This window comes from Bombina bombina, chromosome 2 (assembly GCF_027579735.1).
Source record: "Bombina bombina isolate aBomBom1 chromosome 2, aBomBom1.pri, whole genome shotgun sequence".
Lineage (NCBI taxonomy): Eukaryota > Metazoa > Chordata > Amphibia > Anura > Bombinatoridae > Bombina > Bombina bombina.
This window is the reverse complement of record NC_069500.1, coordinates 253,920,895-253,941,461: the sequence shown is the minus strand read 5'-3', so window position 1 is coordinate 253,941,461 and position 20,567 is coordinate 253,920,895. Positions and strand designations below refer to the sequence as shown.

Genomic DNA, 20,567 nt, shown 5'->3' with positions numbered 1-20,567 from the left:
TGCAAAACTGGGGAATGGGTAATAAAGGGATAATCTATCATTTTAAACAAACATTTTGGGGTTGGCTGTCCCTTTAAATTAAACTTAGATTATTCAGCACACACAATATATTACAGTGTATTTGGTTTCTGTCTCTTAATAAAAAAGTTGAATACCCTATTAGAGAAGTTAAATTATTCTCTACTGTGATTAATCTGGCTACTGCTTTTCAATAACCTATAAAGGGCACTCACCTTCCGAAATAGTCTCTGGCTACCTCCTCCTGCTGAGGTTGGGTAATAAATATAAACATTATGATCCTCAGCGCACACTGGCTTCTCCACAAATGGTTTTTGGAAAATTTCACCATTTACCTCCACATGATCTTCTCCCTCAATTAAATTACATTCTAGGAAGAATGAAGACAATTTGATGTCAATCAGACCGGGCAACAAAGTGTCAAACATATATCAATGGATGTGCTTGAGGGTGTATTTGGCAGTTTGCACTTGATTCACTGCACATTAATAGTCACAACAATAATTCAGCTTCCCTTCTAGATGTGGTCTCTTTCCCTGAAGATAAGTGGGGTTATGCGTCTACTTCATAATAAGCACCTAATCAAGGCACAGTAATGACCATTAACAGATCTTAGATAGTAACTGAAACCATTCCAAACAGACAATCATGAATGTATACTAATTTTAATTATTATTTATTCTCAATATCAAGCTCATTATATCCAGGGGCCACTGGCCAATTGTTCTTCTCCCAGAGTGCTCTGGAACTGGATATACTAGAAACTGGAAGCGACATTTTACCCAAGTAGTAGTGCATGGTAGCAGATGTAGTCCACAATAGACATACACAGTGTATATTTATCTTGTGAGTACCAAGTGAAGTGATCATTCTGGAACTGAATAAAAACAGAATTTATGCTTACCTGATAAATTACTTTCTCCAACGGTGTGTCCGGTCCACGGCGTCATCCTTACTTGTGGGATATTCTCCTCCCCAACAGGAAATGGCAAAGAGCCCAGCAAAGCTGGCCATATAGTCCCTCCCAGGCTCCGCCTACCCCAGTCATTCGACCGACGGACAGGAGGAAATATATATAGGAGAAACCATATGGTAACGTGGTGACTGTAGTTAGAGAAAATAATTCCTCAGACCTGATTAAAAAACCAGGGCGGGCCGTGGACCGGACACACCGTTGGAGAAAGTAATTTATCAGGTAAGCATAAATTCTGTTTTCTCCAACATAGGTGTGTCCGGTCCACGGCGTCATCCTTACTTGTGGGAACCAATACCAAAGCTTTAGGACATCGATGAAGGGAGGGAGCAAATCAGGTCACCTAAACGGAAGGCACCACGGCTTGCAAAACCTTTCTCCCAAAAATAGCCTCCGAAGAAGCAAAAGTATAAAATTTGTAAAATTTGGCAAAAGAGTGCAGTGAAGACCAAGTCGCTGCCTTACATATCTGGTCAACAGGAGCCTCGTTCTTGAAGGCCCATGTGGAAGCCACAGCCCTAGTGGAGTGAGCTGTGATACTTTCAGGAGGCTGCCGTCCGGCAGTCTCAAAAGCCAATCTGATAATGCTTTTAAGCCAAAAGGAAAGAGAGGTAGAAGTTGCTTTTTTACCTCTCCTTTTACCAGAATAAACAACAAAAAAGGAAGATGTTTGTCTGAAATCTTTTGTAGCCTCTAAATAGAATTTTAGAGCACGGACTACGTCCAAATTGTGTAACAAACGTTCCTTCTTTGAAACTGGATTCGGTCATAAAGAAGGTACAACTATCCCCTGGTTACTATTTTTGTTGGAAACAACCTTCGGAAGAAAACCAGGCTCAGTACGCAAAACCACCTTATCTGCATGGACCAGATAGGGCGGAGAACACTGCAGAGCAGATAACTCAGAAACTCTTCTAGCAGAAGAAATTGCAACTAAAAACAAAACTTTCCACGATAATAACTTAATATCTACGGAATGTAAGGGTTCAAACGGAACCCCTTGAAGAACTGAAAGAACTAGATTAAGACTCCAGGGAGGAGTCAAAGGTCTGTAAACAGGCTTGATTCTAACCAGAGCCTGAACAAACGCTTGAACGTCTGGCACAGCTGCCAGCCTTTTGTGAAGTAAAACAGATAAAGCAGAAAATCCTTTCTCCAAACCTTTTAGTAGAAAGGAAAGAATCTTAGGAATTTTTATCTTGTTCCATGGGAATCCTTTAGATTCACACCAACAGATATATATTTTCCATATTTTATGGTAAATTTTTCTAGTTACAGGCTTTCTAGCCTGAATAAGAGTATCTATTACAGAATCTGAAAACCCACGCTTTGAAAGAATCAAGCGTTCAATTTCCAAGCAGTCAGTTGGAGGGAAATCAGATTCGGATGTTCGAATGGACCCTGAACAAGAAGGTCCTGTCTCAAAGGTAGCTTCCATGGTGGAGCCGATGACATATTCACCAGGTCTGCATACCAAGTCCTGCGTGGCCACGCAGGAACTATCAAGATCACCGAAGCCCTCTCCTGATTGATCCTGGCTACCAGCCTGGGATTGAGAGGAAACGGTGGGAATACATAAGCTAGGTTGAAGATCCAAGGTGCTACTATTGTATCCACTAGAGTCGCCTTGGGATCCCTGGATTTCGACCCGTAACAAGGGACCTTGAAGTTCTGACGAGAGGCCATCAGATCCATGTCTGGAATGCCCCATAATTGAGTTATTTGGGCAAAGATTTCCGGATGGAGTTCCCACTCCCCCGGATGCTCCTCCATCACCAGGGAACTCCTTGTTCCCCCCTGATGGTTGATATATGCAACAGTCGTCATGTTGTCTGATTGACACCTTATGAATTTGGCCTTTGCTAGTCGAGGCCAAGCCTTGAGAGCATTGAATATCGCTCTCAGTTCCAGAATGTTTATCGGGAGAAGAGAGTCTTCCCGAGACCATAGACCCTGAGCTTTCAGGGGTTCCCAGACCGCGCCCCAGCCCACCAGACTGGCGTCGGTCGTGACAATGACCCACTCTGCGGAAGCTCATTCCCTGTGACAGGTTGTCCAGGGTCAGCCACCAACGGAGTGAATCTCTGGTCCTTTGATCTACTTGGATCGTCGGAGACAAGTCTGTATAATCCCCATTCCACTGTCTGAGCATGCACAGTTGTAATGGTCTTAGATGAATTCGTGCAAAAGGAACTATGTCCATTGCCGCAACCATCAAACCTATTACTTCCATGCACTGCACTATGGAAGGAAGAAGAACAGAATGAAGTACCTGAAAAGAGCTTAGAAGTTTGATTTTCTGGCCTCTGTCAGAAAAATCTTCATTTCTAAGGAAACTATTATTGTTCCCAAGAAGGGAACTCTTGTTGACGGGGACAGAGAACTTTTTTCTATGTTCACTTTCCACCTGTGAGATCTGAGAAAGGCTAGGACAATGTCCGTATGAGCCCTTGCTTTTGACAGAGACGACACTTGAATCAGGATGTCGTCCAAGTAAGGTACTACTGCAATGCCCCTTGGTCTTAGCACCTCTAGAAGGGACCCTAGAACCTTTGTGAAAATCCTTGGAGCAGTGGCTAATCCGAATGGAAGTGCCACAAACTGGTAACGCTTGTCCAGAAAGGCGAACCTTAGGAACCGAAGATGTTCCTTGTGGATAGGAATATGTAGGTACGCATCCTTTAAATCCACCGTGGTCATGAATTGACCTTCCTGGATGGTAGGAAGGATCGTTCGAATGGTTTCCATTTTGAACGATGAAACCCTTAGAAACTTGTTTAGAATCTTGAGATATAAAATTGGTCTGAATGTTCCCTCTTTTTTGGGAACTATGAACAGGTTGGAGTAAAACCCCATCCCTTGTTCTCCTAATGGAACAGGATGAATCACTCCCATTCCTGACAGGTCTTCTACACAATGTAAGAATGCCTGTCTTTTTATTTGGTTCAAAGATAATTGAGACCTGTGGAACCTTCCCCTTGGGGGTAGTTCCCTGAATTCCAGGAGATAACCTTGAGAAACTATTTCTAGCGCCCAAGGATCCTGAATATCTCTTGCCCAAGCCTGAGCAAAGAGAGAAAGTCTGCCCCCCACCAGATCCGGTCCCGGATCGGGGGCCAACACTTCATGCTGTTTTGGTAGCAGTGGCAGGTTTCTTGGCCTGCTTACCCTTGTTCCAGCCTTGCATCGGTCTCCAGGCTGGCTTGGTTTAAGAAGTATTACCCTCTTACTTAGAGGGTGTAGAATTTGAGGCTGGTCCGTTTCTGCGAAAGGGACGAAAATTTGGCTTATTTTTAGCCTTAAAAGACCTATCCTGAGGAAGGGCGTGGCCCTTTCCCCCAGTGATGTCTGAAATAATCTCTTCCAAGTCAGGGCCAAACAGTGTTTTACCCTTGAAAGGGATGTTAAGCAATTTGGTCTTGGAGGACACATCCGCTGACCAAGACTTTAGCCAAAGCGCTCTGCGCGCCACGATAGCAAACCCTGAATTATTCGCCGCTAATCTAGCTAATTGCTAAGCGGCATCTAAAATAAAAGAGTTAGCCAATTTAAGTGCTTGAACTCTGTCCATAACCTCCTCATACGAAGATTCTTTATTGAGCGACTTTTCTAGTTCTTTGAACCAGAAACACGCAGCTGTAGTGACAGGAACAATGCATGAAATTGGTTGTAGAAGGTAACCTTGCTGAACAAACATCTTTTTAAGCAAACCCTCTAACTTTTTATCCATAGGATCTTGAAAACACAACTATCTTCTATAGGAATAGTAGTGCGTTTGTTTAGAGTAGAAACCGCCCCCTCGACCTTGGGGACTGTCTGCCATAAGTCCTTTCTGGGGTCGACTATAGGAAATAATTTCTTAAATATAGGGGGAGGAACAAAAGGTATGCCGGGCCTTTCCCACTCCTTATTTACTATGTCTGCCACCCGCTTGGGTATAGGAAAAGCATCAGGGGACACCGGAACCTCTAGGATGTCCATCTTACATAATTTCTTTGGAATGACCAAATTGTCACAATCATCCAGAGTAGATAATACCTCCTTAAGTAGTGCGTGGAGATGTTCTAATTTAAATTTAAATGTTACAACATCAGGTTCAGCTTGTTGAGAAATTTTCCCTGAATCTGAAATTTCTCCCTCAGACAAAACCTCCCTCCTGGCCCCTTCAGATTGGTGTGAGGGCATGTCAGAACAGTTATCATCAGCGTCCTCTTGCTCTTCAGTGTTTAAAACCGAGCAATCGCGCTTTCTCTGATAAGTAGGCATTTTGGATAAAATGTTTGCAATAGAATTATCCATTACAGCCGTTAATTGTTGCATGGTAATAAGTATTGGCGCACTAGAAGTACTAGGGGCCTCTTGTGTGGGCAAAACTGGTGTAGACACAGAAGGGGACGATGCAGTACCATGCTTACTCCCCTCATTTGAGGAATCATCATGGGCAATATCATTATCTATGGCATTATTGTCCCTACTTTGTTTGGACACTATGACACAATTATCACATATATTTAAATGGGGAGAAACCTTGGCTTTCATACATATAGAACATCGTTATCTGATGGTTCAGACATGTTAAACAGGCTTAAACTTGTCAACAAAGCACAAAAAACGTTTTACAATAAAACCGTTACTGTCACTTTAAATTTTAAACTGAACACACTTTATTACTGAATATGTGAAAAAGTATGAAGGAATTGTTCAAAATTCACCAAAATTTCACCACAGTATCTTAAAGACTTAAAAGTATTGCACACCAAATTTGAAAGCTTTAACCCTTAAAATAACGGAACCGGAGCCGTTTTTACATTTAACCCCTATACAGTCCCAGGTATCTGCTTTGCTGAGACCCAACCAAGCCCAGAGGGGAATACGATACCAAATGATGCCTTCTATAAGCTTTTTCAGTGGTTCTTAGCTCCTCACACATGCATCTGCATGCCTTGCTCTCCAAAAACAACTGCGCATTAGTGGCGCGAAAATGAGGCTCTGCCTATGACTAGAAAAGGCCCCCAGTGAAAAAGGTGTCCAATACAGTGCCTGCCGTTTTTTTAAAACAAACCCCAAGATTATAATAACTATTAATAGTTATAATCTGCCAAATATGCTTAGTAAAGTAATCGTTTTAGCCCAGAAAAATGTCTACCAGTTTTTTAAGCCCTAATGAAGCCCTTTATTCTTATACTAAACTAAGAAAATGGCTTACCGGTTCCCATAGGGAAAATGACAGCTTCCAGCATTACCAAGTCTTGTTAGAAATGTGTCATACCTCAAGCAGCAAAAGTCTGCTCACTGTTTCCCCCAACTGAAGTTAATTCATCTCAACAGTCCTGTGTGGAAACAGCCATCGATTTTAGTAACGGTTGCTAAAATCATTTTCCTCTTACAAACAGAAATCTTCATCTCTTTTCTGTTTCAGAGTAAATAGTACATACCAGCACTATTTTAAAATAACAAACTTTTGATTGAAGAATAAAACTACATTTAAACACCAAAAAAACTCTTAGCCATCTCCGTGGAGATGTTGCCTGTGCAACGGCAAAGAGAATGACTGGGGTAGGCGGAGCCTGGGAGGGACTATATGGCCAGCTTTGCTGGGCTCTTTGCCATTTCCTGTTGGGGAGGAGAATATCCCACAAGTAAGGATGACGCCGTGGACCGGACACACCTATGTTGGAGAAAAGTGACATTTATCTAAGCAGTGCATAACAGGAGTCTACACTGGACAATACATGCTTGTCTGTATATTTATCTTGTGAGTGCCTATATAGATCAACTTGTTACACTACTTAGAACCCTAAAAAAATAATTGATGGGGCCAAATTAATAGTTAACCGAACAAACAAGGGAGGGCCAGATTAAAACTATGTTGAGGGCCACCTATGGCCCCAGGGCCAGTATTTTGAGGCCACTGCTCTATATGAATGCAGCAGTGATTGATTAGTAGTGAGAAATAATAAAATGACGTATGACAGTGGAAATAGAATGTGAGGAAGGAAAGTGCGAGAAAGAGACAATAAAAGAATGTTGAACATGAAAGTGTGAATATTAGTGAGTGTAAGAGTGTGATAGTAAATGAATGGGTGTATGGGAATATGAGTAAGGCAGGCCAATCGGCTGCCAGTGAGTAGGGGGCAGCATTGCACAAGTAACTGTTTGTGCAATGTTAAATGCAGGCAGAGTATGCTGCCCCCCTTGCAGTGAGGTCTGGCTGACATGTTCGCGTTGGAGAATCATGCCCTCCCGATCTTTGGTATATGGAGACCATAGTGTCTTACATACACCTCTGTTAGAATTCCTCCCATTGCCATTGGAACATTTCAAGGCCTTTAAAACACATACACAAAACAACAACAGTTATCGAAATAGTCTTTCTGGTCTAAACTAATATTTCCTGGCATCCTGTGAGTAACAATGATTACCAAAACACGCACTACTCTCAGGGAAAATAAAAGATGTAAATACTTTGTCTCCAACACTGACTTATCAGCAAAACAGACGGAAAACAAAAAAGAACTGTGCACTTTATCCTCCATAATAAATATCATATGTCAGAACACAATCATTGCTATTTAACACTTTTAGATTGTAATAAAAAAGGTTTAATTATATGTAGTGGGGGGAAAACTCGTTATTTATTTTGCCCCTTTTCTAATTTAATTATGAAAATTTTAGCCTTTTAAGTTTCCGTTAAAAGTGTAAGAACCTACTCCAGACATAACAAGTATACATTGTACACAGTCCCTAACAGGCCTCAGCGGAGAAGGACACCTAGGTTACAACATGGCGACACACAATGTTTTAAGAAGACTAAAACTTTACACTTTTTTTACAATTAATATAATTTGAAAACTACATCTGCTTATCAGGCTAATCTTTGCTTTGAATAAACATATCTAGTATTTATTTAGGGCCAGATTATGAATGGCGCGCTAATAGTTCTGAGCAAGCAGAAAGAGGTTTATCGTGTCTGTTTGCACAAGTCGGGTGTAACAAGCTTATAACAAGTTGAAAGTAAACGCGAACGCTTGAGCGCAATTAAAGTTAAAGTGCCATAAAACAGGTTGAGATCTGTGCATATCCTAAAAGGGCTAATTAATTTAAAATAGTTTGCATAAAAAAAATTTGTTTAAAAATTATTGGCAAGTATTTTAAAATAATTTTCAAAAATAAGCAAAATTATTTACATAGCTAAGCTGCCTGGAGCAGCTAACTCCACCCCTATTATCAGTGTTTAGACACAGGCTTTGTATTTCAACTGAGTTCACAGCTTCTAGGCATGCTCCAGCAGATAATCCCTATTCACTTTTGCATTCTACCAAAAGAACAATAAACATAGATACAGCCATAACAGGAATTGTGTGAGGGGAGTTAGAGTTTTACAATTCAGAAACTAAAAAGAAAGGGTTAATGGCGAGGCACTGCAGTATAAATTTGCAGGTAAAGTAATTAAAGTACTGATTATATTATTTTGTCTTTATCCCAACTTGTTTTATGTCCCTTTAACGCTCGTCGGGATACCGCGTCCTCAGAGCACTGGTTAACTGTTTTGAAAAACAAAAAAAGAGCCACAAAACACATAAAAAATGTAAACGTACAATTACACTCATAGTAACACTAATCAAAATGTTTTAAAAAAAACTGCACCAAAAAATTACAAGGGTTCAAAAGATAAATGGTTTCATGTGTAAGAAAACAAAAAAGGCTGCAAAGAGTTGTAACATAGAGATACGTACATATACATATCTGAATATGGATATGTATGCGTATAGATACACAGTATATGTTTATATGTGTACATATGTATTTATATTTGTATATGTATTTACACACATAGATACACAAATAAACACTTAAATACATATGTATACATATATAGACAAATAGAAGTGCCTTTGCAGTGAAGTAGATGAAAACGTGTAATATCATATTTATGCAATATTCATATTTACTGTAAAATGTCATATTGCAATGTCCTGCAGATAGCAGAATATGTTCTATGTATTTATAAATAGTTGTATACACACACACATATACATAATCAGGTTCTTATTCCACTTTTTTTGCTCCATTGACTTCTATGGGGGAATACGTTAACGCACACGCATGCAAAAAGCTTACTTCTAGCGGAGTTAGCATGGGAGCGTTAAATACCGCTCCACTTGTAATCTGGTCCTTAGTATTTAAAATCCCTTTTACTACTCCGTTTTACAGCATAAAAATCCTCAAGTGGTTAAACAAAAAAGGCAAAACTGCAGAACATCATTCAACTCTCCTTTGCTAACCCCACACAAGATACCATATCAGGACCAATGAAAGTGTCATTAAAGAAAGCAGAATAACCTTAAAAGGGACATTAAATTCAAAATGCAATTACTCTAGGGTGACCAGACATTCCCTGATTTCCGGGGACAGTCCCCAGACAAATTATGTCCCCGGAAATGTCTCTGGGTAACAGGCGAATGTACTAGTGAGTAAAATTTACTTTCACCAATTACTAACATCTACTTTACCTAATATTCAGCCCCATCAGATAATCAAAGCTAGGCAGGGGGTGGAGCTACAGTCTACTCATCCCTCGCCTTCTCCCGCTTGCTATGCTAGCTGGCTGTTCCCCTCCCGCCACGGGACTGGACAGGATAGTTGGGCTGCAGTGGAAGCATAGTTTTGTGGATGTGTGGTCTCAATTTGCCTCTATGTTTTGTGGTAGAAGAGTGTTTTCTTATGCTAGGTACACTAATATGGGAAGAACACTGGTAATTTCTATCACCTCAAAGTTTGTGTTTTGATAATCCCTCTGTTTGTGTGAAGCCCGCTATCGGGTGTATTAATAACATGTTGATTTCTCCGATTTTATTAGTTTCTGGCTCATGTTTAGGTGTGTTAATTACTGCATGACCAATGCCCAGCACGGTTAGTTTGCTGGCTACACGTTTATAGTATGGGTCAGAAGGGCTATTTGTTTGTTCCATAAATAATACCCCATTAAATATATAATTTTAAATGGGTGCCCCCTGTATGTACCGCCGTATTGTTCGTCTCACTCACTAATGGCAGACAGCAGGCAGTGCCGGCGGCCGACTGCAGAGGGGCAACAACGCAGCTAGGGCAAATAGCACCCAGTGTTTCTGGCTGAGATCGTAGCAATCGTCTAATAGAAGCCACCTGCTTTTGCTTTACCCTACAGTACAACAAAGCTACTTAACTGCCACCACCTGAGGCCCTAGGTTGTACAGTATTTATGTTTTCTCAGGGGATTCTGCAGCCACGCTTGGTTCTTGTATGTTTATTGTGTTGTTTGTTTGTGTGGGCTGAATATATATTATATCTTTATTTATGTAAAAAAACAGGTATTGTTTCTCCCTATTTTACCCCCCTCCCCCGCTAAACATGGCACCTCTGCTGATTCGCGTCTCTCCCCCGCTGTCTCTCTCTCTTTCCCCTTTTCTATGTGAAAAATAACGTATATATCATACAATCACCCAATAAAACACATACCAAAATACACTGCATCTATAATTTGTGGAAAACATGCTAATACAATAGTTTTTTACCATTTGCAAATAAACAAAAACAAAAATTTCTGCGGATTACATTTTAAAAATCTGGTCACCTTAAATTACTCATTAAAAAGTCTAAAAAGGACATGAAAGTAAAAACTAAAACTTATGGTTCAGAGCGAGCACACAATTTTGAAAGATTTTTCAATTAATTCTACTATCAAATTTATTTAATTTTATGGATATCCTTTGTTGAAAGAAATACTTATGAAGGGTCACAAGCAGCAAAGCACAACTGGGCACTAGCTGGTGATTGGTAGCTACACAGATATGCCTCTTGTTATTGGCTCACTGGATGTTCATCTAGGTCCTAGTAAAGCATTGCTGCTCTGAAGCTAACTTTACCTGTGTGTTTAACTATTTTTACAGGGGTTTAACACAGTTACATGCAAACAATAGTGCAGGAGTACATTTAAATCTGCTTCTCATTGGCTATAGCAAATTAGATAAGATAAACAGCACTCAAGAGGCTTTTTAAAGGGGTGTGTCCCTGGATTGCGCACATTTTGCTAAAATTACAGTTTCAAATGCATTAAAAACATTCATTTTGCATTCAAATATTTTGTGATCAGTTTCTGATGCATATATAAAACATGACTTAAATGTCCCTTTAAGTCTTAGGTGAAATGAAAGTTAGCAAAGATAATTTTCATATAAACAAAAATATATAGATTTTAAAAACTATCCTTCTGATAAAAACCTGGAAATAACAGAAATGTTACTGTAATAATTTTTTTTTTAGATTCTGTTTAGAACATAAAAATTTACGTGTGACAGAACCTTATTTGTTTGTGAAATTATTTCTTCAGCTGTCAAACTCATCATCAGGACAGATCTGTGAAATGTACTCTGCTGAGCCCCCACATGTCCTTATCTCTCTCCCTTAGAATCCCATGAGCCATTTCAGTCCCAGTGCAGCAGCGATGACAACCCTGTCCCAGTACAAGGTCTCCTATTTAAGCCTAAATTGACTTGTATCTGCTATCTCGTTATTTTAGCCTGTGCAGCTCCACTTAACTAGGAATGTTAAACAGCTGGCAACAGTATCTCGTGCAATGAGAATCTGATCTATTCCATGAACTTGATTTTCCATGAGTGCATTTGTTCCACACATAAAGCAACATTTTTCTAAGGGATGGTAAAAATGTCACAAACCCAAAAAACATGAAAACTTGCCATAGTGCAAGAACATTCATAGACATGTTATGAGCCAAACCCTTCTCTAATAAGTAACTACTATTATATATAGGTCAAGATTTATCCATTTGCGAGCACTTGGGGTAGATGTGCTCCCCATATTTATTATTGCACGAGGAAACAATTGCGCAATGCCGCCCCCCTACCCACATGCAGCCAGTAGAGTGAGAGTAGGGCTTGTCAATCATCTGGGGTGATTTTCATCTGCCAACCCCAGTTTGGCAGAGAGTTTATGAAGCAGCGATTTTAAAACGGCTGCTCCATAAATATCAGTTTAAATATCAGGCTCAAATGAGCAAGCCTGCAACCGATCGAGGCCTTTGCAGTTAAGTACATGAAAACATGTAAAATCATATTTATGCTATATTCATATCTAATAAAGTGTTATACTTTAAAAAGTTCATATTCCAATGTTCTGCACATAGCAGGATGTTCTACGTTTTTTTAATAACTACAGTATATATATATATATATATATATATATATATATATATATATATATATACACACACACACACACACACACACACACACATACACCACATGTACATACATACAGTATCTCACAAAAGTGAGTACACCCCTCACATTTTTGTAAATATTTTATTATATCTTTTCATGTGAAGTAGTGAGTGTACAGCCTGTATAACAGTGTAAATTTGCTGTCCCCTTAAAATAACTCAACACACAGCCATTAATGTCTAAACCGTTGGCAACAAAAGTAAGCATATCCCTAAGTGGAAATGTAAAAATTGGGCCCAATTAGCCATTTTCTTTCCCCGGTGTCATGTGATTCATTAGTGCTACAAGGTCTCAGGTGTGAATAGGCAGCAGGTGTGTTAAATTTGGGGTTCTCTCTCTCATAATAGTCACTGGAAGTTCAACATGGCTCCTCATGCAAATAAAACTCTGAGGATCTGAAAAAAAGAATTGTTGCTCTACATAAAGATGGCTTAGACTATAAGAAGATTGAAACTGAGCTGCAGCACGGTGGGCAAGACCATACAGCGGTTTCACAGGACAGGTTCCACTCAGAACAGGTCTCGCCATGGTAGACCAAAGAAGTTGAGTGCACATGCTCAGTGTCATATCCAGAGGTTGTCTTTGGGAAAGACGTATGAATGCTGCCAGCATTGCTGCAGAGGTTAAAGGGGTGGGGGGTCAGCCTGTCAGTGCTCAGACCATACGCCACATACTGTATCAAAATAGTCTGCATGGCTGTCGTCCCAGAAGAAAGCCTCTTCTAAAGATGATGCACAAGAAAGCCCGCAAACAGTTTGCTGAGGTCCGATGAGACCAAGCGTGTGTGGTGGCAACCAGGTGAGGAGTACAAAGACAAGTGTGTCTTGCCTACAGTCAAGCATGTTGGTGGTAGTGTAAAGGTCTGGGCCTGCATGAGTGCTGCCGGCACTGGGAAGCTACAGCTCATTGAGGGATCCATAAATGCCAACATGTACTGTGACATACTGAAGCAGAGCATGATCCCCTCTCTTCAAAGACTGGGTCGCAGGGCAGAATTCCAACATGATAATGACTCCAAACACACCTCCAAGACGACCACTGCCTTGCTAAAGAAGATGAGGGTAAAAGGTGATGGACTGGCCAAGCATGTTTCCAGACCGAAACCCTATTGAGCATCTGTGGGGCAACCTCAAACAGAAGGTGGGGGAGCGCAAGGTCTCTAAAATCCACTAGCTCCATGATGTCGTTATGGAGGAGTGGAAGAGGACTCAAGTGGCAACCTGTGAAGCTCTGGTGAACTCCATGCCCAAGAGGGTTAAAAGGCAGTGATGGAAAAGAATGGTGGCCACACAAAATATTGACACTTTGGGCCCAATTTGGACACTTCCACTCAGAGGTGTACTCACTTTTGTTGCCAACGGTTTAGACATTTATGGCAGTGTGGAGACAGCAAAATTTACACTGTTATACAGGCTGTACACTCATTACTTTACATTGTAGCAAAGTGTAATTTCTTCAGTGTTGTCACATGAAAATATATAACAAAATATTTACAAAAAGGTGAGGGGTGTAAATATCTATACCTAAATATAATCATGTGTATATATAGGTATAGAATGCAAAAGTAGAGAAGGCGCTCAGGTAGAAAGGAATATGATGCTGAAAGTGCTATAAAAAGCACTGTACTCAAAAGAGCAAATAATGTCGAGTTCCAGGCAGCAGGGTATGTAAAAAGAAGAACTTTATTCCATATGTTAAAAAGGACAAAACCAGGATGTCCTATACAGAGCCAGCAGTGACTCTAACAATCAGGCAAGTGAGCTGATCCCCATGCAGACATGTTTCGTGCACCAGGTGATATATAGGTATAGATATATATTGTACCAAAATACCATCATATATATGTAGCAATATGTATTTATGAATAAAAAGAACATTCTGCTATGTGAAAAACATTGGAATGTGAAATATTCATATTTCATGTCATGTTAGCGCACTTGAGAATATGAGATCCATTGACATCAATAGGGGAATGTCAAATTGTTCCCATGTAATCTATAGCAGGACTTTTTTTATACAATTCAAAGGCATTTGACAGCCTTGACATAAAAAAGGTTATAACAGGAGTTTTCAAAACCTTATGAAACACTATGAGATGCACTTTTCAAGGGAATTCTGATTAATTAAAATAGAGTCCACGGAAAGAAAAGGGAATTTTCTTAAAGGGAAACTAAACTGCTGTGCACAGCTACAAAAGAATTGTAACTACTCACCATGTTATTGCATTTCACCCTGTTCCTGCAGCTCTTTACAAACCAGTTCTCCTATTTTAATAGCTTAAAAGATGTCAGACAGTAAAGCTCCGCCTATATGTACCGGGGGCTGCCATCTTGGAGCTCAGGTATTCTCAGTGTCTGTGAAATAAGCTGTGCACACTGACAGATCAGTAATAATGTTCATTTTTCTACAGCTGTATAATGTGCTTCAGGTTAGTGTGCATGATACATGATGTGAGCTTTACATTTTTACAAAAAATGACAGCAATAATAGAAAGCAATGCAGCCACTGAAAAAATGTTACAGCTCCTGTATCATGCACCCTATGCATATTATACAGCTGTAAAAAAACAAAATTTATGCTTACCTGATAAATTTCTTTCTTTTAGTACAAAGATAATCCCAGCGCCCACTATACCTTATTTGCCCAGGGGGGTGATACCTAGCTATCACCTAGATACAGAGATAAGTGGAAAAGGATTTCCTAGGCGCCAAACTTATGAAGGCTAAGGTAATACAAAGGTTTATTAAAACATAGGGTACAGTAGTTAAATAAAATACAATGTTAAAAATACAATGTTAAAAATAGCATGGATCCACGCTTGTATAATTTGTATAAAAAGTAAAAAATAAGTAAATAAGCAACTGTTACAGCTTGCACAGTTATAATCAGGAGTCACAACATTACTATTGGGTGTGCTGCAAAATGAAATAATACAATCCTTGGAATGTGCGAGAATTAATAAAACAAATGACTGAGTCTTGATAAAGGCCTAGAGAGGGCCGAAACGCGTAGACAGCACTGGTAAGCCTTATTTCAGTTGGAGGAACAAATTGTAAACTTTCTACACATTGTATTTTATCTTTTTTTTCACAGGTTTTTGCTTCTCACAGTTTTTATTATCTTTTTTGCTGCACTGTATTTTTTCTCATTTGCACTTTTTCTTTAACACTTCTGCCTACCCAGGCTGGTATAACTATTACCAAGGGACACTTCATAACTAATTATTTTTTCCATTGGATACTTCCAACATCCATTTATTTTTATTTTTTATTATTTTTTCTATTGGACACTAGCGCAAACATCTGCAACAACACTATCACTTTTTGGACGCACATCTTTAGGAGCACCTCAACAGATTCCTCTTGGATTTCATGTTGTGATTTTTTTGGATTATTCTATTTCCAGACTTTTTTTGGTTTTTAACTTGAACACAATTGGATATTATCCACACGTTTGGACAAAGTTTGATTGCTATTTTTGTCATTAGTTTTATTAATTCTCGCACATTCCAAGGATTGTATTATTTCATTTTGCAGCACACCCAATAGTAATGTTGTGACTCCTGATTATAACTGTGCAAGCTGTAACAGTTGCTTATTTACTTATTTTTTACTTTTTATACAAATTATACAAGCGTGGATCCATGCTATTTTTAACATTGTATTTTTAACATTGTATTTTATTTAACTACTGTACCCTATGTTTTAATAAACCATTGTATTACCTTAGCCTTCATAAGTTTGGCGCCTAGGAAATCCTTTTCCACAAATTTCTTTCTTTTGCAATGTACCGAGTCCACGGTTTCATCCTGTCTATATAGCTCCCCCCTTAACTCCACCCCCCAGTCATTCGACCGAAGGCCAAGGAAGAAAAAGGAGAAACTATAAGGTGCAGAGGTGACTGAAGTTTTCAATAAAAAATACTATCTGTCTTGGAGAGGGCGGGTCGTGGACTCGGTACATCGCAAAAGAAAGAAATTTATCAGGTAAGCATAAATTTTGTTTTCTTTTGCAAGATGTACCACGGTTTCATCCTTACTTGTGGGATACCAATACCAAAGCTTTAGGACACGGATGAAGGGAGGGACAAGACAGGAACCTAAACGGAAGGCACCACTGCTTGCAAAACTTTTCTCCCAAAAATTGCCTCAGAAGAAGCAAAAGTATCAAATTTGTAAAATTTGGAAAAGGTATGAAGCGAAGACCAAGTCGCAGCCTTACAAATTTGTTCAACAGAAGCATCATTTTTAAAAGCCCATGTGGAAGCCACCGCTCTAGTAGAGTGAGCTGTAATTCTTTCAGGAGGCTGCTGTCCAGCAGTCTCATAAGCCAAACGGATGATGCTTTTCAGCCAAAAGGAAAGAGAGGTAGCCGTAGCCTTTTGACCTCTACGCTTTCCAGAATAGACAACAAACAAAGAAGATGTTTGACGAAAATCTTTGGTTGCCTGCAAATAAAACTTCAAAGCATGAGCCATGTCCAAGTTGTGCAACAGACGTTCCTTCTTAGAAGAAGGATTAGGACACAGAGAAGGAACAACAATTTCCTGATTGATATTCCTGTTAGAAACAACCTTAGGGAGGAACCCAGGTTTGGTATGCAAAACCACCTTATCAGCATGGAAAACAAGATAAGGCGAGTCGCATTGTAATGCAGATAGTTCAGAAACTCTTCGAGCTGAAGAGATAGCAACTAGAAACAGAACTTTTAGAACTAAATTCAAACTCCATGGCGGAGCCACAGGTTTAAACACAGGCTTGATTCTAACTAAGGCCTGACAGAACGCCTGAACGTCTGGGACATCTGCCAGACGCTTGTGCAATAGAATAGACAAAGCAGATATCTATCCTTTTAAGGAACTAGCTGAAAATCCCTTCTCCAATCCTTCTTGGAAAAAGGACAAAATCCTAGGAATCCTGATCTTACTCCATGAGTAGCCTTTGGATTCGCATATCTTATGATAAATTTACACCATATCTTATGATAAATTTTCCTAGTGACAGGCTTTCGAGCCTGAATCAAGGTATCTATGACCGACTCAGAGAACCCCCGCTTGGAAAAGATCAAGCTTTCAATCTCCAAGCAGTCAGTCACAGAGAAACTAGATTTGGATGCTAAAACGGACCTTGAATCAGAAGGTCCTGTCTCAGTGGCAGAGTCCATGGTGGAAGAGATGACATGTCCACCAGGTCTGCATACCAAGTCCTGCCTAGCCACGCAGGTGCTATCAAAATCACAGAAGCTCTCTCCTGTTTGATTCTGGCAATCAAACGAGGAAGGAGAGGAAATGGTGGAAACACATAAGCCAGGTTGAACGACCAGGGTACTGCTAGAGCATCTATCAGTACTGCCTGAGGATCCCTTGACCTGGACCCGTATCAAGGAAGTTTGGCATTCTGACGAGAAGCCATCAGATCCAATTCTGGCGTGCCCCATTGCTGAATAAATTGTGCAACACCTCCGGATGGAGTTCCCACCCCACCGGATGAAAAGTCTGACGACTTAGAAAATCCGCTTCCCAGTTCTCCACTCCTGGGATATAGATTGCCGATAGATGGCAAGAGTGAGTCTCTGCCCATTGAATTATTTTGGAAACCTCTATCATCGCTAGAGAACTCTTTGTTCCCCCTTGATGATTGATATATGCTACAGTTGTGATATTGTCCGACTGAAATCTTAGGAATCTGGCCGACGCCAACTGAGGCCACGCCTGAAGCGCGTTGAATATTTCTAGAATATTTATCAGGAGGAGAACCTCCTCCTGAGTCCACAATCCCTGTGCTTTTAGGGAATTCCAGACTGCACCCCAGCCCAACAGGCTGGCGCCCGTCGTCTATGATCCATGCTGGCCTGCGGAAACACATTCCCTTGGACAGATGATCCTGTGACAACCACCAAAGAAGAGACTCTCTAGTCTCTTGGTCCAGATTTATCCGAAAGGATAAATCTGCATAATCCCCATTCCACTGTTTGAGCATGCAAAGTTGCAGTGGTCTGAGATGCAAGCGAGCAAACGGAACTATGTCCAGTGCCGCTACCATTAAACCGATTACCTCCATACACTAAGCCACTGACGGCCGAGGAACGAAGAGCTCGGCAGATGGATAAAATCTTTGATTTCCTGATCTCTGTCAGAAAAATTTTCATGTCCACCGAAACTATCAGAGTTCCCATAAATGGAACTCTTGTGAGAGTGAACTCTTTTGCTTGAAGAAAAATAAAAACTAACTGCTTATCACCTCTTTCACTTTACCCTTTCTGCTAAGAGCCGGCAAAAAGAATGACTGGGGGTGGAGTTAAGGGGGGAGCTATATAGACAGCTCTGCTGCAGGTGCTCTCTTTGCCAGTTCCTGTTAGGAAGGATAATATCCCACAAGTAAGGATGAAACCATGGACTCGGTACATCTTGCAAAAGAAATAGGCAATATTACTGATTTGTGAGTGTGCACTGTTTATGTCACAGGCTGTAAGAATACTTGAGCTCCAAGATGGCGGCACCCAGTACAAAGAGGCAGAGCTTCAGAGTATCTGGCACATTTTAGATATTAAAACAGGAGAAGAGATTTGAAAAGAGCTGCAGGAACAGAATGAGATGCAATAACACAGTGAGCAGTAACCATTCTAGGGTAGTTGTGCCAAGCAGTTTAATGTCCCTTTAAAAATAAAGCACTAACAGCATCTGATTTCTACACTAGAATGTCCATTTCAAGTGCTCAATAAACCAAACAATTTACATTTCAAAATTTTTGTTACATTTTATTTTATTATTATGCAGGTTTCAATGCAAAAGCATCTTCAGGATAGAAAGATGTAGTAAAAACAACTGTTAAGTTTCTACCCTGCATGTACCAGTGGCTGCTTGTCCAGCTTGAAAAGGGAACTATCCTCATCAGTAAGTGGGTCTTACGGCTGTTAATGTCCTACATCTTGGATAAAAAATGGTTTATTTTAATAGAGTGAGCCTTAGGTGTTATGGACCTCACATGTTATGACATAACATGTGCCTAGAACTTGGTTTGCCCACATGAGATTGCACCTAGTGTGAACATGTGTTCAGCTCTTCAATATTCTTGGCAGACCTTTTGTTTGTTATAACTTTGCCAACTCCAGGCTTAGGAAAAGATCAGGTACATACCGTGGTCGAAAGAACAATTATATACGTGATTTTAAGTATATAAGAGAATTGCTTGAGCACTCCTGCTCAATGTGTTTTTTATGGAGCATATATTACCAATATATTAAAGAAGATAGCTCTTTGGTTCACAATAAGAGAGAAAGTCATAGATCATGTTTGAACAATCATCATTTGATTAGCTTTCAAGTTTTTATTTTATTTTTTCAATAAAGTTACTATTCAATGGCTAAAGTAGTTATGAATATTTGTTTTAAATAGATCTTCTGCTTATTCTGCTTTATTAAAACTATTACACATAGCCAACATTTAATATAATGTTTCCCTAAAACCTAAATGGGAGTCACCAGTATAATGAAGGGAGACAGCCATAGCAGAATTTAAAACTAAATTGATTTTACTTGTGCTGTAGATTCCTGTGAACCAGAGAATAAAATAGCTACTTACTCCACGCCGAATCATGTTTGGCGAAAAGAAGAAGAATGATTAAGTTTCTATTTGCAGTTTCTATTCAAAAGTACGTTTGAACTTCCTTTTTAATAACTGTGTTCTTTCATACACTAAAGCAAACACAATAGGAAACAAGTTAAAGTTCATCAGCACCAATGCTAAAAACCATAATTTATGCTTCGGATAAATTCATTTCTTTCATGGTGGTAAAAGTCCATGATCCATTACTCCTGGGAATTAATCTTCCTGACAATTAGGAGGAGGCAAAGATTCCCAAACCTCTAAAGCTCTATAAAACTCCTCGCAACTTACAGGTCATTCTCACATATAGCCAAGTAAGTAAGGTAGGAAAAAAAACAAGGAAAAAATTGTTAGGAAAAAAAGATGTGCAAAAATAAATAAAAAATAGCAGGGTGGGGTCTCTTGGACTCTTACCACCACATAATAAATTAATTTATCAGGTAAGCATAAATTATGTTTTCTTTCATACTCCTGGGAACTAATACACAAGTTGTGGAGTCCATGAGTAATGATAACTAAGGGTGAGATAATAAAAAAAATCTTTTTCACAAAGGAACTATCCACAACCCAAAAAAATGAAATAAACCCAACTGCCTTTAAGGATTTACCTACCAAAGGTTGCCTCAGAGGTAGCAAAAAAACATCTAGAAAAAGTAAACAAGGAATAAAAAGAGCTGCCTAGCAAAACTGGACAA

At 39.7% G+C, this 20,567-nt stretch overlaps 1 protein-coding gene across 1 annotated transcript in view; it reads right to left on the bottom strand.

Annotated features, from left to right (window-relative positions):
- PPIP5K2 (diphosphoinositol pentakisphosphate kinase 2) overlaps positions 1-20,567 on the bottom strand; it is a 466,186-nt gene that overhangs the window by 359,702 nt on the left and 85,917 nt on the right. The window contains 1 exon segment of the mRNA XM_053701522.1: positions 234-388. Coding sequence (XP_053557497.1) covers positions 234-388 — 155 coding nt within the window.